The sequence below is a fragment of the Phalaenopsis equestris genome, unplaced genomic scaffold, assembly GCF_001263595.1.
Source record: "Phalaenopsis equestris unplaced genomic scaffold, ASM126359v1 Scaffold000237, whole genome shotgun sequence".
In the NCBI taxonomy this organism is placed as follows: Eukaryota; Viridiplantae; Streptophyta; class Magnoliopsida; order Asparagales; family Orchidaceae; genus Phalaenopsis; species Phalaenopsis equestris.
The window spans coordinates 960314-984431 of record NW_018164679.1 but is presented as its reverse complement, the minus strand read 5'-3'; the positions used below and the strand labels follow the sequence as shown (position 1 = coordinate 984431).

General features: G+C 35.2%; 1 protein-coding gene across 11 annotated transcripts in view; it reads left to right on the top strand.

Moving 5' to 3' along the window:
* Positions 1 to 24118, top strand: part of LOC110023960 (phosphoglucomutase) — a 115522-nt gene that overhangs the window by 78703 nt on the left and 12701 nt on the right. For 10 of the 11 annotated variants that reach the window (XM_020723623.1, XM_020723624.1, XM_020723622.1 and 7 more), the window contains one exon: positions 3862 to 3958. In XM_020723623.1, coding sequence (XP_020579282.1) covers positions 3862 to 3958 — 97 coding nt within the window. Of the gene's footprint in view, positions 1 to 3861; positions 3959 to 9421; positions 9482 to 24118 lie in introns of those variants that run through there. The other variant, XM_020723629.1, reaches the window with a different exon arrangement.

The window sequence follows — 24118 nt, the reverse complement described above, 5'->3', positions numbered from 1 at the left end:
CCTATATTCCAAGATCCTATCCTAATATTAGTTTCATTAGTTTCATGGACTAACTTCTTTACCCGCATTCGCCCGTAATGTGGGAACCCTTGCTTATTTAACACTACACCCGGGCGCCGGTGTAGCGGCCCTTGCACACTTTTCACTGTATTCAGGCTATACAGCGCGTCGCTTCCAGGGGACGCCCTAGCACTTACACAATGATAAAAAAGATTCATGTCATGATTTTTTCGATAAGTTTTATGCTGGCTGTCGACTACCTAACGCAACCTTCCACTTTTCGCATCCGGGCTTGGGACCAGCAACGACAGTGTTAGATCATTCCTAATATTTATTTGATTTGCGAAATTTTCAATAGATCATTCCCTTACCTAATATGAAGATTAGACAGTGTTTAGATTGTCTGAGTTACTAATTCTTCTATAAGTTCAAGCCCCTATAGTTAATTACATCTTAAGCGATCTTAAGATTAGGGTTTTGTCTTCAAGAATTTAAAGTTTATTTTTCACAATTGGTCATGGGAAAATCAAGTGAGAACAACTCAATGTGAAATAATTATTTTGGAAACTAAAGGAGTGAAAGGTAGGATATGTCATAGATTCTAAGTGGAACCTCAATGACATCTCAAATTATCCTACTATTCGGCTTTATATTTTTGGAAATGATGTTATCTAATGTTTATTCCTGTCATTTTTTTTTAAATGTAGGACTTACATTATGTGACATACGATCAACGCAGATAGCCTAGGAAGATGGAGGATTTACACCGTACCGAACGAACAATCTCAGGATCCTAAAAGAGTGGAACCTCAGTCCGCGCATTTCCCGTTGTATTTCATCCCGGGTAGGATTCAATTGGTTTCTCGTAGGGGCCATGATTGAAGGTTTGAGACCTGTGGAAGAAAAGGTAAAAGAGAAAAAAGAAAGAACAAGAAGATGGAAAGAAAAGAAAAAAAGGAGAGAAGGAAAATAAAGAAAGAGAATAGAAAGAATGAAAAGAAAAAAAATTGGCAGACTCTAAGGAACCCTATAATAGGATTAGGGTTAAGCTAGCTCCGATACCAAATGATACCGGTGTTAACTCAACCCAAGATGACAAAAAATAATTTTATTATGCAAAAGATGACTCCAACAATAATAAAAACAGTACTAACAATAACGAAGGAAGGTCGGGGACATCGACGACAATGTGGGTGCTTGCCGGTGGTTGGAAGAGGGGCAGCAGAAATCGGTGGTGCCAGAGATACCAACATGTTCGGATGGTTGTTGGAAGGTGATTGGAAGCAGGTGGCGACGGTGTTGGGGCCAGCAACCGGTGTGGGTGGCTACTGAAAAGAGAAGGGCAGCAGGTGGCGGCGTTGGAGGGAGTAGTAGCTGTTTTTGAGCAGTCGGAAGGTGCCCGTAGTAACAGATGACAATGGACCAGCTGGAGGGTGCTGTAGGTGACAAGCGGTCGCCGGTAATGGTCGGACCGACTGCTGGAAGGTGGCCTGTGAAGCATTCGGGCTGCTAGTTGGGTTTCTTGAGGAAGCAGCAAAGCTAACGCCTTGCTAAGAAAAGCTGGAGGTGACTAGCGGCTTCTAGACGGAGTCAAACGGGTTGCTGGGAGGTGTTGGAGAGGATAGACAATGGAGGGATGGGAGTATGCAACATTGTGGAATCGCGGATAGGGAGCTGCGACAACCTGGAGTTGCGAGAAGGGGTATGAGGCCTTTTGGAGTCGCAACCGGAGGCGGCGGTGTCGGAGACAACAATAGGAGCAGGTTTTTCCTAGACAGTGGATGAAAACAGGTGGCGACACTGCTAGGGCCAGCAGAAGATGCGGGCGGTTGCTGGAAAAAAGAAGTGTAGCCGGTCGCGGTTGCGTCGGAGAGAGTAGCAAGTGCTGTTGCGAGGTTGGAAGGTGGCAAAGTAACAGATGCAGATGGATCTGCTGATGGATACTGTAGGTGACAGACAAGCTACCGGGAAGGGTCAGACGGACTGCTGGAAGGTGGCTGACAAAGCAGTTGAGCTGCTGGTAGGGCGTCCCGAGCAAGCAGTATGGCCAGAGACCTGCTAGGGTAAACCAGAGGTGACCAGAAGCTGTTGGCGGATCCGAACGACTTGCTAGGAGTTGCTGGAGAGGATAGGCAGTGGCTGGAAGGGAGTCTGCGACATCCTTGAATCACAGATTAGGAGCTGTGGTAACCTGTAGTCGTGGTAGGTGGGTCTGAGGCCTTCTGAAGTTGCAGCAGGAGGTGGCGGTGCTGAAGACAACAACAAGTGCGGGTGGTTACTGAAAGGTGAATAAAAGCAGGTGGTAGCGGCGCTGGGGCAGCAGCAGGTGTGGGTGGTACTGGAAAGAGAAGGGCAGGAGGAGGCGGCATCATCAGAGGGAGTAGCAGGTGCTGTTGGGCGGTCAGAAGGTGTCCGGAGTAACAGATGCGGATAGACCCTCTGGAGGGTGTTGTAGGTGATAGGCGGGCTGCTGAGAAGGGCCCGACAGGCTGTTGGGAAGGGCCGGACGGACTGCTAGAGGGTGGCTAACGAAGCAGGCAGGCTACAAGTAGGGGGTCCCGAGGAAGCAGCCCTCAGTGACAGGTGCTGTTGGGCGGTCAGAAGGTGCTCGAAATTGCTCGTTTGACAACCATGAAATTACAAATGCAACTAACCTCCAGTAGAGCATCGTTCCATTCTATATCCATGCCCCAGCTTTTTATGAACAGTCAGACGAGACCTTTAAATGCCATTTGTGAGCATTGGTTGCTAAAATGGATTTTTTACTCTGACATGTTCATTATTTGCAGAATATTATATGGATATTACATGGTCACAGACGAGGACTATTTTCATTTGATTTTAGTTCTTCAGAGTTTTTTGTTTGTTACCGTGTTGCGTGTGAGGAATGGCTTCTCTATTGAAATACCTATGCTAATTTGGTTTACTGTTATTCAGTGTTTAATAGAAACCTTCTAATCGAGATTGAAGCTTTTATATGTTTGGGGCATTTGCAAACATACCACCCAATTCCTATGTATTTACTTCTAAGCTAAACCTTACTTTTTACATTTATATCACCCAAATCATTCATATCATTCTTCTAAGCTAAACCTTACTTTTTACATTTAAACTGTCTTTTCTGTATTCTGTATACTTTCCCCGGTTCCGTTGCTACCGCGGCCCTTACGCAATCGATCGATATATATTTCGACACAACATAGGTCATCGAAAGGATCTCGGGCGACTCACCAAAGCACGAAAGCCAGGATCTTTCAGAAAATGGATTCCTATTTTAAGAGTGCATAACCGCATGGATAAGCTCACACTAACCCGTCCATTTTGGATCCAATTCGGGATTTTCCTTAGGAGGTATCGGGAAGGAATTGGAATGTAAGAATATCGATTCATACAGAAGAAAAGGTTCTCTATTGATTCAAACGCTATACCTATGGTCACCCAAATCATTCATATCACATAAAAATTACCACCATTTTGACTTTTAAAAAGTGAAATGCACCTTTTCCACCATTTTGACTTTTAAAAAGTGAAATGCACCTTTTCATGCATAGGTAAGGACCTTAACATGTTATATGCAAAAATTGAAGTTTTGTTGGTAGATATGTAAATACATTGGGATTGAGTGGTATGTATGTAAATCTTCCTATATGTTTTTGTGTTGGTTTATTGCAAATGATAATATCTATATGGTACATTTTACAGATTTCTCATTATAGCTTTTATTGGCTTTTTTTGTGGTGCGAGTCCTATTTTTTAAATTTTGTTGTACCTTAAATTTCTCTTGAAGTTCAATGTTGGCAGCATCGAATACTGCAAATATTTTACTGACGAATTTTCTTTTGTCCCATGTGCTATTTCCAGATCTTTCCTGGAGTATGGGGAGGCTGTTTTGAAATATGTGGAGAATAAACTCAGCTCTGATCCTAAATTGGTGAAAGCACCAATCAACTATGAAGGCGTATGCTCAGTACTCTTACACTATTTAATTATTAAAGGCATCCTGTTTTTATTGTTGATCTACGGAGTTAAAATATGGTTTTCATCGTTGCATGCACATTTGCTTAACTTCTCCCAAGCACGCATGCACACAACTGAAATCAGCACGCTTGTGATGCAGATTGACTAAGGGGTTGTCTGGTAACAACTTTAGTAAATCATGTAAATCTGGATTAACTAAATTCTGCCGGTACTAAAATTTAGTAAATCTGGGATCTATGACAAAACTGAGAGGAATTGAGAAGAAACTGGATTCACTAAATCCGGGATTTAAAATTTATCCTTTTTCTGTAAGGCAAATTTAAGTTAAATCCCACTTAAATTTTTTATCAGACAACCCATAACACTGTATGCTCAGCATCATATTTTACCTATAGATTGAAACAATTTCTCCTTTGAACATTTAAGTCTAGAAGTTTTGGTTATTTGCAAAACCCCTTTAGTAGAATGAAGTTGAACTCATAAACATCGAGACATCTTTTGGTGTAATGGTCGGAGTTTCGATTCGAAACTTCGTAGTTAGCATACTCACATGGGAACACTCTTTTGATGGGTGATCCCCTTGGAAGTTACACCTATGGGATAAAACCGTGAGGCCATCAAATGAAAGTGGATAATATCTTAATGAGTGAGAGTTTGGGCAATTACAAATAATAGCAGTGTCACGAAACAGTCCGGTGCATAGAATTAACTAAGGTGGGAACTATGATTGTGCGGTATTAATATTTCATTTTACATTTAACAAAAATATTTCAGAAACTTCCAATATATATAAATAAACTACTAATTCATAAAGTGTAATAAAATTTAAATCATCCAGAAACAAAATCTAAAATCAACATCTCAAGCCAGCACAGAACATATATCAATATCTGAAAGAAACAGTAAAGAGAAACTACCATCATAAAAATACCTAGCAACAGTGGTTCTTCTTCGCTAAACCAAGTTTCTTCTTTTAGACATATCAACCTATAACTTTTCTTTTTCTGAAAGTAATCATTAATTTTAATCGTAAGTATGTATTAGCGAGTAATTATGATCTAATATGTTTTAAATTATAATGTTTATGCTATACATGTATGACCAAAAGAAAATGCAGCTCATTTTATAAAATTTTGAACTTTCACTTTAATTTTATCTCTTTCCGTTTCATTTTAAGTATTTACCATTTTAATCTCTTTAATAGTCATCACAAGATTACTGTTATAACCGTAGATATCCTAAAAAATGTATCCGAAGACACCCTAAAAATTGTACCCGAAGGAACTCTCAAATTGTACCAGAAGGTACACACTTGTCATTTTCTTTAACGTGCACTGGTAGATTGCATCCCTTGCAAGTATCATATGGGGGTAATCCTGCATGACATAATCTTTTAATTAATATTTCATGTCAATTAAAATCATTTAAAATGTATATTTACATGTCAGTTATTTCCTCCTAATTGTGATATCATATCAGACTTTCAAAATGCTAGACATTAATGAAATACTTGTTTTTAACTATTTAATAAAACATTAATTTAATGCATAAAAGAAAGTCGCTCACCTTGCTTTAAAGGGACCTCTCAAATATCTACCTCTTCACTTCTTTGGACAACCACCTAAAAGCGACCTCTCAAATATCTACCTCTTCACTTCTTTGGACAACCACCTATATTAATTGAAAGTTCATCCTTTAATTAAATACCCTTCACTTTAAATATATATATTTTTGAATAAAATATTTTCATCAGTTTTACCCATAAGATTTTATCTACCCAATGTTATAAAGTAGGAGTATAAATAAAAAATATAAATTACCTCCACTTATCTCTTTCCCGCTTCTTACAAAATTCACGATCCAAAATACTTTGTCTAGTACCTAATTTCTTAAATTCCTGATTCAAATCATAATATTAACATTATATAATTAACACAAGAAATTCATTAATTAATTTATTGAAACTCAACGTACCTTAAAAATTCTTTTGGCTGGCCAAAAATCTTCCTTTTCCCCTCGCACGAAAATGTTCGTGTTACTCCTCCCTCTAAATTCAGGATTTTAATAACTTCATTCCCGATTCAATAAAATCTTACATTAAACACATACATACACACCTTTTAATATTACATTAATCAGCTTAATTAAACTTAAATCTTTATCCTTACTTTTAATCACATGAAGGCCTACTCCTCTGCTTCTTTCTACCTTCGACCTCTGCTCAGCCGTGCGAGCTCGAGCTCCCTTCTACTTCCTTCTTCGGTCGAGGTTCGACCCCAGGAAGTGCACACGAGCACTACAGAACAACTTTAGTCCTCTTCTCTTCTTCCCACACGCGAGCACCACAGGAAGCTCGACTCACCATCCTCTTCTCTTTCGGTCTTGAGGAAGTCAACGCACGCAATGGCTTCAACTCCCCGTTTAATCCAGAGCTGCACACGCAACTCCTTCCTCCTTTTCTTCTGCATGCACGAAGACTGGAGAAGCTGTTCGAATAGAGAACGAAGGTTTCCTTCTGACTTCAACGTCTCCTTTTACTTTCTCCTCTTCTCCTTACTGAAATTGTTTCCCTTCTTCTACTATTTCTTCCTTCCCCTCTCGCTCTCGGATACGACATTTTCTCCTCTTTCGCTCGTTCTCACTGGATACGATCGAATGAGGTGTAAAGTGGTAAAGGTTACGATCTAAATCCTTCCAAGAGGTGGCTTTCCAAATTGATGCCTTTGTTATTAATATTAATATTAATATTAATAATATTATTATTATTATTTTAACTTGCTGCTATTAAAATCTCCTCTCCTCATAAAAAAATCATCCTAAAAATTTTAAAATAAACATAAAAGTGAACATACCTCAAGAGAGAAGTTGAGGATACTTTTCTTTCATTTCAGAGACTTTCTCTCATGTGGCATCTTTCTCAGATCCGTGCTTCCATAAAATCTTAATTTGTTTTCTTTCTTATTTTGCAGCTTCGTTATTGTATTTGTATTTTGACCGTTTAGATGTTGTGGTCATTTATTTCAGGTTTTTGATAAGACTTTGTGTAACCGTTTGCAATTCAGTAAACATGTTTGCATCTCCCATTGTGGTTTGGGTTAACTCCGATATCAATGTGTGTAAGGAAATTAACTAGTACATCAGTTACTGAAGTAGAGGAGATTGTGAAACCCCTCAAGTAGAATGAAGTTATGCTCTTAAACATTAATGATTGGAGTTTCGATAGAAATTCTAAAGTTAAGCTTGCTTGCATGGGAGCACTCCTGGGTTGGGTGACCTCCTATGAAGTTACATTATTAGGATAGAACTGTAAGGCCATCAGACCAAAGCGGGAAATATCTCAATGGGTGAGAGATGTGAGAGATTGGGCTGTTACATTATTCATCTTATTTTATTTATTTTTCTTATTCACGTTTTTGTTTAGACATTTTACTCTTACGTCTAATGGTCATGTTGTATGATTAGGTCTCCTAGGGAATGCAATGAATAACTTCTGATGAACAAAAGATAATTTTTTTGTTATGGTTGCCTCTTCTTCCCTCTCCTATTGAGATAAGTTCCTCTCCTTCTTCCACCTCTCTTCTCTTTCTCCTTCCCTTCATTCCTCCGTTACTCAACTACAATATAATAGTAATATGGGCAGATTCTGAATTTTGGACTTAGTGATTGCTTTTTGTGGTGGAAATTTCTATTCAAAGTTTCTAAGCTCTCTTTTTTGTTATTTATAGCATAATCTTGTCCATCTCTTCCTGTTTTCTTAGAGCATTTACCTACGTACCATCTAATTCTTATGTATTCACATATCGAACACCTAAACTTTACTCTTTACATTTATACTATCCAAATATTTCACATCACATAAAAAAACCACTATTTTAACTTTTAAAAAGTTAAATACATATTTTCATGCATATATAAGGTGACATATATGTAAAAATTGAAGTTTAGGTGTTAGATATGTAAATGCTTAGGAATTGAGGGGCATGTTTGTAAATCCTCCTTTTCTTAAGCGGTACAGTTCTGTTTTACATCATGTCCAAAACCTTACAATCTCTTCTAAGTTAGCCCCATCTAACTGAGTCAAGTCAGCCCGGCTCCTCCAATCAACAAGAGAAAATGCAGAAGCTCTTTCTCAATCAAAATCATCCATCCAAGATGAGCAACTACATCAAGAAGAACTGTTTCGTTAAATCTCTTTGAAGATTTTAAATTTGGGAAGCTGAATCTGATTGTAGCCGTTATTCTATTTGCTGAAAGTTTCCGCTTGTGAAAGTTTTACAACAATGTTTGTAAAATCTGCTGTTCACTGCATTATATAAATGCTATAACCTGACATTTTACTTACTAGTATATCACCCTGAAAGATAAAAATATTATCATAAGATGGATCCAATCATTAATTGATTGTTTCACTACTCCGTGGGATGCAAAAACAATAAACTTTTTCCTGCCCTATAAGGATAAAGTTTATTTTAATTATGGGGTCTGGTATCCCTAAAGAGCCAAGCCTCTTTAGTTAATTAAATCTTAGAAAATAATATTTTCTCAAAAAAATTTCATTTAAAACAGTGGCTAATTCATTTATGCAGAATATGGTAGTAGATATCAAGATTGTTATGAAGAATTTCACATTTGATAGCTCAAATTTAGAACATTACTTATCTGTAGCCAATGGAGGAAAAGTTGAGATTACCAGATACTGAGAGACCCATTAGTTACTCCAGTATATTATATAGACGGGCTTTATAATTTTGAAAGTGAAATGATTATTATTTGACTTAAATAGATTTTAGAAAGTTAGGGCTTGTATTCGATGAAATGAGCCATCGAAAAGCCTATGAGAAGCCAGCTTTGCGGCAAGACCGATGAAACTACTTCAGAATCTATGCTAAGGCGAGTTCTACCAATAAGGTAGAAGCTCGAACCAAACTAAAATGATGGGATTTATGAGCCGCAATCCTACTGATGAATGAAACCTAGTCTGCTCTTTTGGACTTACAACCTTCCTAAAGTAGGTTGTGAGCCAACACGTCCTACGCTTTAAAACCAAGAATCCAGTCACATTCATGCTAAAAGCGGCGGGCTGTTGTTATTAGAATAGATGTGTTGAGACTAATGACTCGATCCCGAAGATCGAGTAGCCCGAGTAAATGTATGCTTCTTACTCAAATATTTTGTTATTTTAAAATTTTAAAATTTATTACTTTTGCAAAGATGATGTCTACTCGATATGATCAACTGAAAATAATAGTTCAACCAATTGAGCCAGGATTGATCGAGAAATAAACATTTAATTATATATTTTTATTATATATGAGATACTGACTTTGAGGTGGAAGCTTTGAAGAGAATTATTCAAGTCCTTATATAATGAATGTTAAAAAAATCATTAATGCTAATCAATATGAAAGACAAATTCACTGTTTTAAGGCGTTGATTCTCGCAGGTCAGATCTTCAATTCCGTGCAATGAATGAAGACCCGAAGAGATAAAGAGAAAGTACAGTATGATGTTTTTCATATGTAGATGGTTCAACTTAATCGTTAAGTTTTCTAATTTATTTCTAATTTGATTAATATTAAATGAATGTTGATGCAATGTTTATTGTGTGTGAAATGCTAAATTTTTTATTAGGAAACGAATTTTGTTATTTTAATTACGGCTATGATTTGATTTTTGAAAAAAATAAGTTGAGATTGCAATTGGGTAAAAAATCTCACGATCTTTAAAGTCTAACATAATTCGGGTATAAAGACGCCCAATCACAGAAAAAACCTAAAAAAAAAAATATTTCTAACACCCATACAAGCATGCAAGAAAGCGGGTAAGGTAAACCAAATTAATAAACAAAATGAGTGGCTAAATGCCAACATACAACAAAGAAGAATAGAAAACGGGGCAGCCGAGTGTTTGCCCTTCATACAAACCCAACGTAGACCTACAAAAGTTCCACTGGTGGCTTGGCTTCTTAAGTGTCTTGGGTTTATGTTCTGGTAAGTTGAGGATCATCCTTTAGCTCCATATCCCTGTTGAGGTTCTTCTTTACATTTGTTGTTTGTTCTGATGTTGAAGTTCATTCTTGCTTCATCGTCTTGTTTGGGTTCATACTCGCTTCGTCTTCAAGCATGCCCCACTTTAGACACATCGAGTATCCAAGCTAGACAACGGGGACAATCTTAAATCTCAATTCAAAGAGAAAAAAAACCTATGCTTAACATGACACCTACAAAAATTGCATAATAGATAACATAAGCACATCATCAAATATTATTTGGACCTTGTGTTGCGCTGTAACACCATGCCCTCTGCAAAATATAATGTTGGTGGGGTAAGGTTTCCTAACATGTAGTCTATCACCACCACAGCTCCGTAAGCACTTCCTTTGTTGTCTAGCCCTCTGGTGACACTGCCGCAACCCCACAACTTCTCTTTTTACTATCGTGAGTTTACCTAACCCTTCCAACATCCTACCACCGCCTCCCTGCTGCAACCACCTCATCTTACCTTGTTATATCTCACCTTCCTACCGACAACCAACCGCACCAATCCCTTGCTGCCTTCCGACCATTACCCTACTTTCATGCTTGCTTTTCTCCTTAAATTGCAACGCCATCACATTTGACCTAAGCCTTAGTTGAGTTTGTCCTCTCTTTTGTTATTTCTTTGTTTCAAGTGCCTTTGATTGTAATCCATATTTGATTTCAGTAATAGAGGTTGGATTGCCGTTATCATTTGGGTTAATTCCAACATCTTTTAGCATCAAGGTTGGATTGTCGGAATTCAATCAAGAGTTTACCATGAAAGCGATACAATGAAAACTCTACCGAGTATTACAATGACTCGATAAAATTGAGGAAAGGAGACCACGGGGTGGTGTCTCCCAAACTCCATTCAATTATAGAGATGAAGTGTCTGTCAGAGGGTACAAAGATGAAGTGTCAGTTAAACGATACAGAGGTGAAGTGTCTGTTAAAGATTTTCAGAGATGAAAAGCATCTACCCCGAAGAATTGACTTGAAATAAAAAAAAAAGAAACAAAAAAAGAGTCTCCCTGGGAAGAAGTTTGAGGAAAATTAGTGTCTGAATTCTCTCCTAATTAATAAAACTTGAAGAGTTCTCTTAAGAAAATTCCATTGATATTACACTCCGCAAAAAAGTTAAGTCATCCTGAGCCATTTAGCCGACCATTAATGAGCTCAGAAATATCTTTGGGAAATAAAAAATATTTTAATCGCATGATTAGAAATTTTTAAATCTGCTCAGGCTCAGAAAGAAAAAAATTTAAGTAAAGGACTTTGTTATTAGCAAATTAATGGGAATTATACTCTGAAGTCATAAGAATGTGAAATTTTTCTTTTACTACTGGGGCGTCCCACCAAACAGAATGGTTAAACTAGCCGCCAGAAAGTTAATCCACCTCAAAATAAACTGTTTTTAAAACATATTTTATAAGTATTTTATGTATCTTTTTGATGATATTGTACTTTAAAGGAAGATATTTTGCATGTGTTTGGTTTAAGATACATGGAATTGACAATTAGAGAAAATGAGGAAAAAATCGAGCAAAAATGATAATTTTTGTGTTGCGCTATAGCACTACCCTTTGACGCTATAGCGCCACAGTACAGCGAGGAGGGCGCTATAGCGCCGCAGATTGGCTTTATAACCCCAAAAACTACCTTTCTAGAAGATACATCAAATTTGGCCGAATTTTGGGGTGGGGTTTGAAGCAATCCTTGGTTATTTTATGTTTTCTATTTAATGAGAAGGATTTGACCGAATTTAGAGACATTTTGGAGCCTCAAATTTTGGAGCCTCAAAACTTCTTGGAGCCTCAAAACTTCAATTGGGGGGCAATAGTGAGTTAGGTTTTTCATATTTTGTGTTCAAGTGAAAGTGAGTGTGTTTTAGTGTGATGAAGTTTGGAGATTGTTTAAATGAAACTCCAGAAGTTTGCTTGGGGAAAAGACATAAGGTTTTTTTTATTTGTGTTTAAGTTTTTGTTTTAAGACTCGAATTGCAATGCGCAAATGTTTTGTTTTTGTTTAATCTCCATGAATTCTGAGTAGTTACCTTTCTTTCTTCTTGCATATGAGACTTAGGGCCCGTTTGTGGCAGCTTATTCACCTGCGGCGGCGTTTTGAAAACGCTGCCAGAGTGTTTGAATATTGCGTTGAGCGAGCGTTTCTCTGCCGCACCCTAACGCCGATCCCGAATTCCTTAAGGGCGAGCAAAGCGGAGGGGTCCCTGCGTCCCGCGTATGAGTATCGTGTTAGGGTAATATTTTCCTCTTTTCTGTGCCCCTCGCTCGCCCTCCCCTTGTCCTCCCGTTCTTCCTTCCTCCTTCTGCAACTTGTCGCGGAGATCGACATCTAGGTAACAAAAATCCTCGCTCTAGGGCCTCCCTGATCTTCCATCTGCTCCTTCTCGCCTCAAATTCTCGCCTCAAATGAGGTATCTTTGCACATTTTTTGCTTTTATTTGAAAAGAGATATATGGCATTTCTACGATAGATGATAGAGAGAAATTTTTCATTTCTCTGAGAGGAGATATATGGTATTCATTAGATTTCAGCAGATTGCAAATAGAGGGAATTTTTTTCTTGCTTTCATTCTCGCATCTCCCTTCGCATTACTGTTTCCTTCTTCCCCTCTCTGATATTCTTAGATTTTTACAAATAGAGAAATCTCTATTGGCATTTTTCTGCTACAAATTTATGGTTTCCATATAAATACCTGTATGTCTCTCGTTGGGATTATGTTTTTGGAGCTTGATTAGAATTTACAGTTGAGTTTGCAATAATTTCTAGGAATTCCTTTTTCGATAGTCTATTGTTCTGTAGAGGCGAAATTGGATTCTCGAATGTTTGCTACAGTTCTTGGTTTATGGTTTTGCAGCATGATTGGATCCGTTACTCTATTGATTTTTTCGATTTCCTGGAAAGTTTTGGTTATGATTTTTTCGAATTGCAACATAATTGATTCTGTTCCTAGATATTCCGAGCGAAATACAGTTTTGATTGCAATGGTTGCTGAAAGATGTTTCATACGTTCAGTATTTTATTTCAAAAATTGTACAGTATTGATTACAATGGTAGCTGAAAAAATTTATGGATATTCATTTTCAATATTGAATTAGCTGCGAAAGTAGGTGTTTCAAATTCACTCGAAAATTGATTTAAAAAATGCCTCATATAAATAAAAAATACCTCATATAAATATTCATTACCTGCAGTTAAGGTTTTATGTATTACCTGTACTTTTTACACTTGTTTGGTTTGCTGCAGCCCTTAGTTCTTGGTTTTGCAGCAATTTCTGGTTTAATAGCTGCATTGGATGCAGTTTCTGGTTTATGTATTTTGCAATAACACTTCGTATTGGCTTGGACGCAATTTCTGGTCTACTAGCTACAAGGGATTCAATTTCTGTTTTAATAGCTTCATTGGATGCATTGGTGTGATGCATTTTTCTGGTATACTAGCTAAAATGGATGCAGCTTTTGGTCTTCTTTTTTCGGGTTTAGATTTTTTTTGGAAATGTGCAAGTTCTAAGAGGAGAAAGTATGCATAGGAGAAAAGAGTTAAGAAATTTTTTGATGATTTTATTTTTTTACTTATTCATCACAGTTAAGCTTGATTTTTTTTTGTATGATATATGTATTTGTTGCAGAAATATGAACTTCTACTTATGTCGATTTTTTTTAAATGTTTGGAACTTCTAATCATGTTATCTTTTTTTGATATATTTGTACCATCTACATATCTACCTGTTAGTGGTTGATGCTTTATTTATAAGTTGCGTATTATATGTTCTGAATTTGAACAATTAATATTTGGTAGTGCTGCAGGAATATCTTATTATGCACTAATTATGTTTACATCTTATATTATTTAGGATGGATCCACAACGTGTGCGTCGTAGAAGAATGACATTTGCTACAGTCATTGCGATATTGTTGTTGGATTATTACCGGAATTGAACTGCTCGCATTCCCCGCATGACATCTAGTTTTGTTGGAGACAGATGGGTTGGTGAAATGCTTTCTGGCCATCCAATAAGGTTTACAAATTGTTGATATGATTGCTTTAAAGGAGTCTATCACAAATGCTATTTGTAGCTGTTGATCTACCAAGTTTTAAAAATAATAAGGTTATAGGTTGATATTCATATGTATTTAATTTTGGTTACTTTTAAAATACCTTAAATCGACATTGATTCTTTTGTTATTTTCGCAGTTAAACAAACATGACTTCTAGGATATTAGGTACGGACAGAGGGATTTTGTGTTATTGTGGACTACCGTCTTCGTTGCTAACGTCGCGTAAGGAGCATAGCTTTGGGAGGCAGTTCTATGGTTGTGCTAGAGGTGTTTCAGCTCGTTGTGGTTTCTTCCGGTGGGCTGATAGTCTCACATATTACACTGCCAGTAGTCATGTCAGCAGTCATGTGAATCCGATGTTTTCTCAGGCTGACTGTGCAGTTGAAGACCGACGTAGCTCGAGTCTTAAGTTAAATATTTTAATATTTCTCATTGTTGTTGTACTTGTATTTGTACTTTTTTTAGTTCTACTGGTACTCTTTAGGATGTGAGAACTGTATAATATCTTTTAGAATATCTCTGTCATTATCGTATGTTTTTGCAATATATGTTTCTTTTCTATCAATAAGCTATTCTGAATAAGTTGCCCCAAATAGTTTTATCAGATAGGGGCAGTAATGTCATTTAACCACCAATAAGCTAGTTTGAATAAGCTGCCCCAAACAACAAGCCAGATTATTCTGATAATCTGCAGCTTATCAGATTATCAGAATAATCTGCTTATCAACAGATTATAAATAATCCACAGCTGCGCTAAACTTACCCTTAATCTTGTGGGATGAGAATGATTTAACGATTTCTTTTTACTCTTAAAAATTGTGATGGTATTTTCACCGAATCTTTATTTAGTTTACAAATTGGTCATTTATGAGGTTAAAATCCGTTGAGAAACATAATGACCTAGGAGGGCTATGATTTCACCCAGCTAGTAGATACCACATTTCATTATAGATAGAGCCATTGCGATCACCTAAGGGGGAGTGCAAATAAATAAGGAAATAAGTTTTGATGGACGTAGAATTTGTTAGATCTAGAGTGACAGACTAGATTCTTATCAGTTTGGCTTAATGTTTAGTACCCTGACGTTGGGATTCAGTCATTACGGTGACATAGGCAAGAGGCATTTAGAGGTGAGAGGCTAGATAAAACTGATGTGGAGTCGAGATGTTAAAGAATCGACCTTAAGTTAGCTAATGTTCTTTGTAAGCACCGGGAGGGGGTAAAGAATAATGTATACTCGGGAGGGGGTAAAGAATAATGTATACTTATATTTGTCACAATACCTCAATTTTGTCTTAAATCATTTGAATCATACATAGATTAAAATCTCTTTGCTAAGGGAAATCTTTTTCATAATATCCAAACTCGTTATATTTTATTAAGCTATTACATTTAGTTGTTACTTTCTTTTTAGCTCTTTAAGTAGTGATTTTTAGTAGGCATATCATTTTAGATCTCTTATCTATTTAATTTGCAATTTAAGTAGAATTTGCGTGAGTTGATTTTAAGAGTTACTGCATTCCTCGTGAGATCGATACTGGGATTTTTAAGGAAACTCCTATATTGAAACGACAAGTATACTTGCGTAGTACCCCTAGTGTGAATATCTTTTATATAATTTATAAATCATTGCATGTGTTCACATTAGCCACTAGATATAAAATGAGATATATTTTCTAACAAAATTAAGGAGATTAAAAATACAAGTAATTGTGGATCGGATCAAGTTTTTGGCGCCGTTGCCGGGGAGTGAGACAACTTTTTGACTTAAAATTTTATTTGAATTGTAAATTTATTAGAAAATTAAGATTTTTTTTTAAAATATTTTCATTTTTGGTGTACTATTTTATTTTCTACAAATTTTTACATTTTTTATGCGTAGTTCTGAATCTGAAAATTTAGTGTCTTACGATTCTGAATTGGAACAAACTATTAGAAAAATTTGAAAACAAGGAAGACTTCATAATTCTCAAGAAATGACAAACACATCGCAAAACAATATTGAAATTCAAACTACTGAAAATGAACATTATAATTCACAAAAACCTTTAAAGGAATATGTGAACCCTACAATAGATGAAAGTCATTTAAGTATTTAAACTCCTCCTGTAGATGCTAACTCATTTGAACTTAAACCTTCGATTATACTAATGATACAAAATAAACAGTTTGGAGGAACGCAATCTGGGGATCCTAATTTACATTTAGCTAGTTTTTTAGAACTGTGCTGCATTTAAATATGTTGTCGTATTAAATGATGCCTTCAGACTTAAATTTTTTCCTTTTTCATTAAGAGATAAAGTTAAGATGTGATTAAATTCGTTAGCACATGAATCTATTATAACTTGGGGAGATTTAGCTCAAAAACTTTTGGCTATGTATTTTCACCTTAAAAAACTGTGAAATTTAGAAATGATATTAATTATTTTACTCAGTATGAAGGATAATCTATATATGAAGCTTGAGAAAGATTAAAGAAACTTCTTAGAAAGTGTCCACATCATGCTTTGCTAGACTGTTTAATCATTTAAATTTTTTATAATGGGTTAGTAGGTTCCCTTAGATCTATTATAGATGCTGCTGCTGGAGGTTCATTAATATCTAAACCCTTTGATGAAGCTTATTCATTAATTGAAAAAATGACAACAAATAATTTTCGATGACATTCTGATAGGTTAAATCCTAAGAAAGTGGTCAGTTTTCATGATAACAATGTTATTTCAATGATTACATGTCAAGTTGCTGCATTATCTAAGAAGATAGACCAAATTAGAATGAGTTTTTCTCCAATTCTCCAAATGATTCAAGAAAATTCATTAGGACAAATGATTGATTCTCATACTTCATTGGAAACTATAAATTTTATTAACAAACCCAATAACCCATATTCTTATTATTATAACCCAGGTTGAAAAAACCATCATAACTTTAATTAAAACAACAATCATAGTGGTGGAAGTCAACAATTGGGTAATGCTCAAGTCAAACAATTGGGAAATTGAAACAATGAGGGCGGTGCTAACTTTAGACCTACTAATCCTCCTGCATTTAATCAAAAAGTTAAAGAGAAGTTGTCTATGAAAAAAATGGTGTTGCAAATGGGTAATCATTTACAAAGTCAAAGTACTGCTATTAGAAATATGGAGAATCAACTGAGACATTGCTAACACATTTAGCAATAGACCTCAGAGAACACTTCCTAATAATGTAGAGATCAATCCTAAAGATAAAAGTAAAGAGTCAAAGCAAGTTAAAGCAGTCCAACTAAGAAGTGGAAAGGAATTATATGTTGGAGCTCAAAAAGAAATTGAAGTTGGGAGAGAAGTTGAAGAAATTGAGAGACCTGAAGAGATTATTCATAAGGAAGCAGAAACACCTAACTCTCCAATTAAGATTAATTTAGAAAGACCCCTACCACCCACCACATTTTCCTTAAAGACTTAAACAACAAAAATTGGATCAACAATTTTCGAATTTTTTTGAAATATTCAAGAAGCTTACAATTAATATCTTTTTGCTGAGACTTTGAAGCAGATGTCAAGTTATGCTAAATTTGTGAAAGTTGTTTTAAATAAAAATAAGAAGTTTATAGATCATGAGATTGTTGCACTTAGTGAAAAATGTAGTGTAATTATTTAGAGAAAGCTTCCTTGAAAACTCAAAGATCCTGGTAGTTTTACCATACCTTGTGCAATTGTAGAGAAATTTTGTAGAAAAAGTTTATGTGATTTAGGAGCGAACATTAACCTTATGTCATTATCTATATTCAAAAGGTTAGGTTTAGGAGATATATCTCCCACTACTGTAATCCTATAATTAGCGGATTGTTCTATCATTTATCCTAAAGGGGTTATAGAAGATGTACTGGTTAAAGTGGATAAATTTATCTTCCTTGTTGATTTTATTGTATTAGATATAGAAGAAAATAAAGAAATTTCTATCATTTTTGGGAAATGTTTCCTTGCTACCAGAAGAGCAATGATAGCTGTGCAAAAAGGTGAATTAACAATGAGGGTGAATGATCAGGATCTTACATTTAATGTGCTTAAAACAATAAAATACTCTGATGGAAAATTTTATAGAATGAATATTATTGATGATATAATTGTTAATCATTTTCAAAATATATGTGAAGTCATATTGGATAAAAAAGATAAAAAAGATGAAGTCAATGAAGTCATTTTAGAAGAAGAACAAGAAGCTGAGACTGAAGGAGATTATGAAGATGAATCAAATTAAATGGTTATTGAGGATTCAAGTTATGTTCAGGAAAATTATTATATTTTAGTTACTACTGAAAATTGTATACCTCTGATTCTATCTATTAAAAAATCTCCTGAACTTGAGATGAAAGTTTTACCTACTTATCTAAATTATGCATATTTGGGGAACTCATCTACATTACCAGTTATTATATCTTCAAAATTGACTATAGAACAAGAATAATTATTGCAAATATTAAAGAATTATAGAAAACCCTTTGGATGGACATTTGCTGATATTAAAGGAGTCATTCCTTTCAATCTGTATACATCTAATTCTGATAAAAGATAACCATAAGTCTAGGGCTGATCCTGAAAGGAGATTGAATCTTATAATAAAAGATGTAGTTAAGAAAAAAATTTTAAAGTAGTTGGATGCTGGGATTATTTATCTAATTTCAGATAATTCTTGCGTTAGTTCTATTCATTGTGTTTCTAAAAAAGGAAGAGTGACTATGGTTGAAAATGAAATGAATTAATTAATTTCGACAAGACAAGTTATTGGATGACAAATTTGCATTAATTATAGAAAATTAAATGTCGTCACTAGAAAAGACCATTTTTCTTTATCTTTTCTGGATCAAATGTTGGATATGTTATAAGGACAACGTTATTTTTGTTTTTTGGATGAATATTCTGGATACCACCAAATACCTATTGCTCCTGATAATCAAGTAAAACTAATTTTTACTAGTCCTTATGGAATTTTTGCTTTTAGAAGAATGTCATTTGAATTATGTAATGCTGAACTTTTTAGAGATGTATGATGCCAATTTTTTGCATTCTAATTGAGAAATGAATCGAAATTTTTATAGAGGATTTCTCAGTTTTTGGGACTTCTTTAAATTTATGTTTAGACTATTTAACAAGACTGCTGAAGCTCTGTGAAGAAATAGACTTTGTTCTCAACTGATAAAAAATGCTAATGTATGGTTGCAGGAGGAATAGTGTTAGAGCATAAAATTTCTGAAAATGCATGAAAGTTGTTCCAACAAAAATTCAAGTTACTGTTGAATTGTCATCTCTTACTAATGTGAAGGGAATAAGAAGTTTTTTAGGAAATGCTGATTTCTATAGGCATTATATTAAAGATTTTTAAAAATTTTCCAAGCTTTTTGTCAACTTTTAGAAAAGATGTCAACTTTGATTTTAATGAAAAATGCCTAAATGCTTTTAATTTATTAAAGGAAAAATTAATCACGGCACTTATTATTGTTTCACCTGATTGGACATAACCTTTTGAATTAATGTGTGATGCTATTGATTATGCGATAGACGCTGCTTTAAGACAAAGATATCACAAAATGTTCAAGGTGATATATTTTACTAGTAAAACTTTTAATGAGGCTCAAATTAATTACACTACCACTGAAAATGAATTATTAGCTATAGTGTTTGCTTTTGATAAATTTGGATCTTATCTTATTGGAACCAAATGCATTGTGCATTCTGCTATGAAGTATTTAATGATGAAGAATGATGCAAAAACATGATTAATTAGATGTGTCATTCTTATGCAAGAATTTGATTTTCAAGTTGTGGAGTTGTGGATAGGAAGGGTATTGATAATCAAATAGCTGAGCATCTGTCAAGGCTTGAACAAGAAAATGAGAAAGATTTAAATGATGAAATTAATGAGAATTTTTCTGATGAACAATTATATGAGATTAATGAATAACAAAATACGTGATATGCTGATATAGTGAATTACTTGGTTAGTAATATTTTACCTTACAGATTGGATAACCATCAAATTAAAAAATTCATTTATGATTCAAAATCTTATTTATGGGATGATTCTTATTTATTTAAATAATGCAAGGACTTAATTATTCAAAGATGTGTACCATTAGAAGAAACTCAAAAAATTATTCAAAAATGTCATAAATCAGATTTTGGGGGACATTTTAGAGTGGATAAAACTGCATTTAAGATTTTTCAATCTAGATTTTATTGGCCTACTTTATTTAGGGATAATAATTATATAAAATTTTACAATATTTCTATAAGAGATGAAATGCCCTTAAAATTTTACTCTTGAGGTTGAAATCATTGATGTTTGGGGACCATTTGTACAATATTTTAGAAAGATTTATATTTTAATAGTTGTGGATTATGTTTCTAAATGGATCGAGGCAGTTGCTTTACCTCGCTATGATGCTAAAAGTGTAGCAAAATTTTTAAGAAGTAATATTTTCACAAGATTTGGAATGCCACATGTTATCATTACAGATGAGAGAAGTTATTTCAGGAATATAATGATTGAAACATTAACTCAAAAATTTGGGATTAAACATCGAATTGTCACAGCTTATCATTCTCAGAGCAGCGGTTTAACAGAAGTATCCAATAGAGAAATTAAAAGAATATTAGAAAAAATGGTAAATCCTAAAAGGACTGATTGGTCTGCTAGACTTGTTAGTGCTTTATGGGCTTATAAGATTGCTTATAAGACAACTATAGAAATGTCACCATATGGGCTCATATATAAAAAAACATGTCACTTGCTAGTTGAGTTGGAACATAAAACTTACTAGGCAATTAAAGAGTAATTATAATTTGAAAGATAGTGGAGATAAGTGATTACTGTAATTAAGTGAGCTTGATGAATTGAGAAATGAAGCTTATGAGAATGTCAAAATTTATAAAGAGAAAACAAAATTTAGGCATGATCAGAAAATTCTGAAAAAAACATTTTGAACCTGGGCAAGAAGTATTGCTTTATAATTCGAGATTGAAAAATTCTCTTTTCTTTGATTGTTGCTTAAGACAAACCTCTGAAAATGGACAGTGCTACATTTGCTCTTACTATGCTCTCTAAAGCTCGTTTCCTTGTTGAAAGGGACATTACCCAACCCTTTTGTAATGAAATATGGATTGACTCTCAACATCAGGGTCAGAACCATTTATTATGGTAAAAGTTTATCTATATGGAGCAATTGATATTGAAGATCCAAAAATGGGAGAGTGGTTAAGGTAAATGGACACAGATTAAAAGCTTACAAGAGCGGAGAGGGTCCTGCATTTGAAGAGATCCTAATGTTGGGTCAAATCTATGTAAAACAATGGTTGTGTCGGGCTCACGATGTTAAATCAAGCACTTTGCTTGGAAAATTTTCTTGATACTTGGAAGGAAATAAGCTATATACATAATAAAATGCACTATTTTCCTTTAATGATTTTGTGGTTTATCTGGTCGACCTGAAATATATATAAATATAATGCCTCATTCCCTTCCCCCACTATTTTATTATATTAAAGGAATTGAAGTGTGGAAGAAAGAAATTTGAGAATTGAGTATGGTGGTTTGGCGCTATAGTGCCAGATTTGGCGCTATGGACCGCTAAAAATTCGGTTTCTTTTCTTCTTCTATATAAATCTATGTAGGGTTATAGTGCCAGATTTGGCGCTATGGCACCACATTTCAAATAACTCCTTTGAACCGCTAAAAATTCGGTTTCTTTTCTTCTTCTATATAAAACCGCTTAGGACGAGATTTGAAATATCCCTATGACATTCCTAAGCATTATAAAGAGATTTGAGAGTGAAAATTCCATTTGAGAGATCATGGAGAGCAATGACAATGAAAGATTTGAAGAAAAGAAGTTGGTGCATAAGGATGCTCAGACCTACTTCAATGGATATCTTGCATTAGGTCTGAAGCGCCTAATGGAAAAACTTGAGAAGATTGAATGTGAGATTTCTCTTCTGCATTCAAAGACTGAAAAGTTGTCCCACTAATACGTGCATATGGATTGACAGTTGAAACTGCAATTCAATAGTTTTGCGTGTTTTCAAGATAGTCAAGTGACTATGTATAACAGCAACAAGTGGATCGACGAAAAATTTGCTAAGGAGTTTCCTCGTGCTCCTTTCTACCATTGCTACGATCGAAATTGTTTGGTGAGCGGAAACCAAGAGTGGTCCTAAAGGATATTTTTATTTAGATATTTCTGTTTTAGTATTGGTGTGCCTATCGTATTCGTTTTAAGACTTAGTGTGGTTTGTATTGTCTTTGTTTTATGAACATCTAATTGATGTCTATGTGGTTGTGTTGTATGTATTGAACTTATAATTAATATAAGAAAACCAGTTCTGTTGTGTTGTGAAAAATTGGTCTTATGTTTTCAAATTATAATTTGCGAATTTAAAATTTTGGAATGGCGACGAACTCAATAACTATAATAGTGACCGTTAAAATTTGAAAAATAGCCTTTCTACATCCTAGATTTTCTATTTCCACTTCAAGCATAAAAAAATTTTAAAATCTAGATGGGTATGAATGGCGCTATGGCGCTGGCGCTATAGTTCCATTGTCAGCGCTATAGTTCCCCTGCCAGCGCTATATGCCTTAGTTTCCGATCAATTGTTATATTCTTGATATATAAGGGACAAAACCTGTCAGTTCTGCACTTCTTCAGAAATGGAGTCTTTCCCAGGACAAGCAAGTTCCTTTGCGAGCTTGGCCAGAGCTTCCGCTATGGAATTACTGCCATGGGAAATTCGATACAAAATCACGACCAGAATTCTTCGCTCAAGAAGCTTCATGGCATATTCGTAATATAGGAGTTTGGGTTTCAAGGCCCTGATAGATTCCAACAACTTGGTTGATAACCAACTGTGAGTCACCATGGATCTTAATGTCTTTAATATCCATCGATATTGTTGGCTCTAAACCTGTGATCAAAGCTTCATACTCAGCCTCATTGTTGGTACAATCTTTTAAAAGGTGGTAAGAGTAGCACATTCTCTTTTCAAGGGTGATGAACTATCCAATGCCTGCCTTGCCAGGGATCGGGGAGTGAGAACTCTTACTTCTATAGGAAGATGTGGCACCGTCAAAGTACAACTCCCAACGAGACTTATCTTGACCTTATGAGCTCATGACTTGTTCATTGGGGATGTCATCGTCAGAGGTGAGTCAACTGGATTTGAGTGTGTTGCTAAAAGGTTGGCGAGAGCTTGACCCTTCACAACATACAAAGGGGACACATGTAATATCAAATTGTAGTATCGTTGATCAACATGCCAGCCAACCAGTAAGCGTTAGTCGAGCCATCAAATACTCTAAAGGGTTGACTTTATAAATTAAATTTACTTGATGTGAAAGCATGTAGTGTATTAACTTATGGGCCTTGAAAACTAAAGCTAGAAAATTCTTTTCGATAGCTGAGTGTTAAATTTTAGTCAAGATGAGATGATGACTTACGTGATATAATACATTTTCCTTGCCATCCTCGTTGACCTCAGTGAGCAAGGCTTTGAGGGATTCATCCAGAGCAACAACATACAAAATCATTGGTTTACTGGAGGTGACATCAAATACTGTTTGATGTCTTTGAATGCGCGTTGACAATTATCATCCTAAATAAATTTGAAATCCCTTTTAGTCAACGCTGCAAACGGTTGGCACCTGACATAAAGATTGGAAATAAATCGTCTTAGATGGTGCTAACCTGCCTTGAAACGACCTTAACTCGGTCAAACTTATAGGATGTTTCATTCGTACGATATCCTTAATCTTTTTGGGATCAATTTCTATCCCTCAATGCTTCACCACAAAAATCTAAAAACTTACCCGAAGCTACCTCAAAGACACTTTAAGGGGTTCATTTCAGGTCATAGCGATGCAACTGTTTAAAGACATTTCTCAAATCGTATAAGTGGTTTTCCTTTTCTTTTGAAGATTTGCGATGCCCAGCCATTCCACTACACCTTGAAGTTTTGCATGGTGCAATGCACAAGACAACCATGGCCTGAAATTCGGATCCCATCATTCCAAG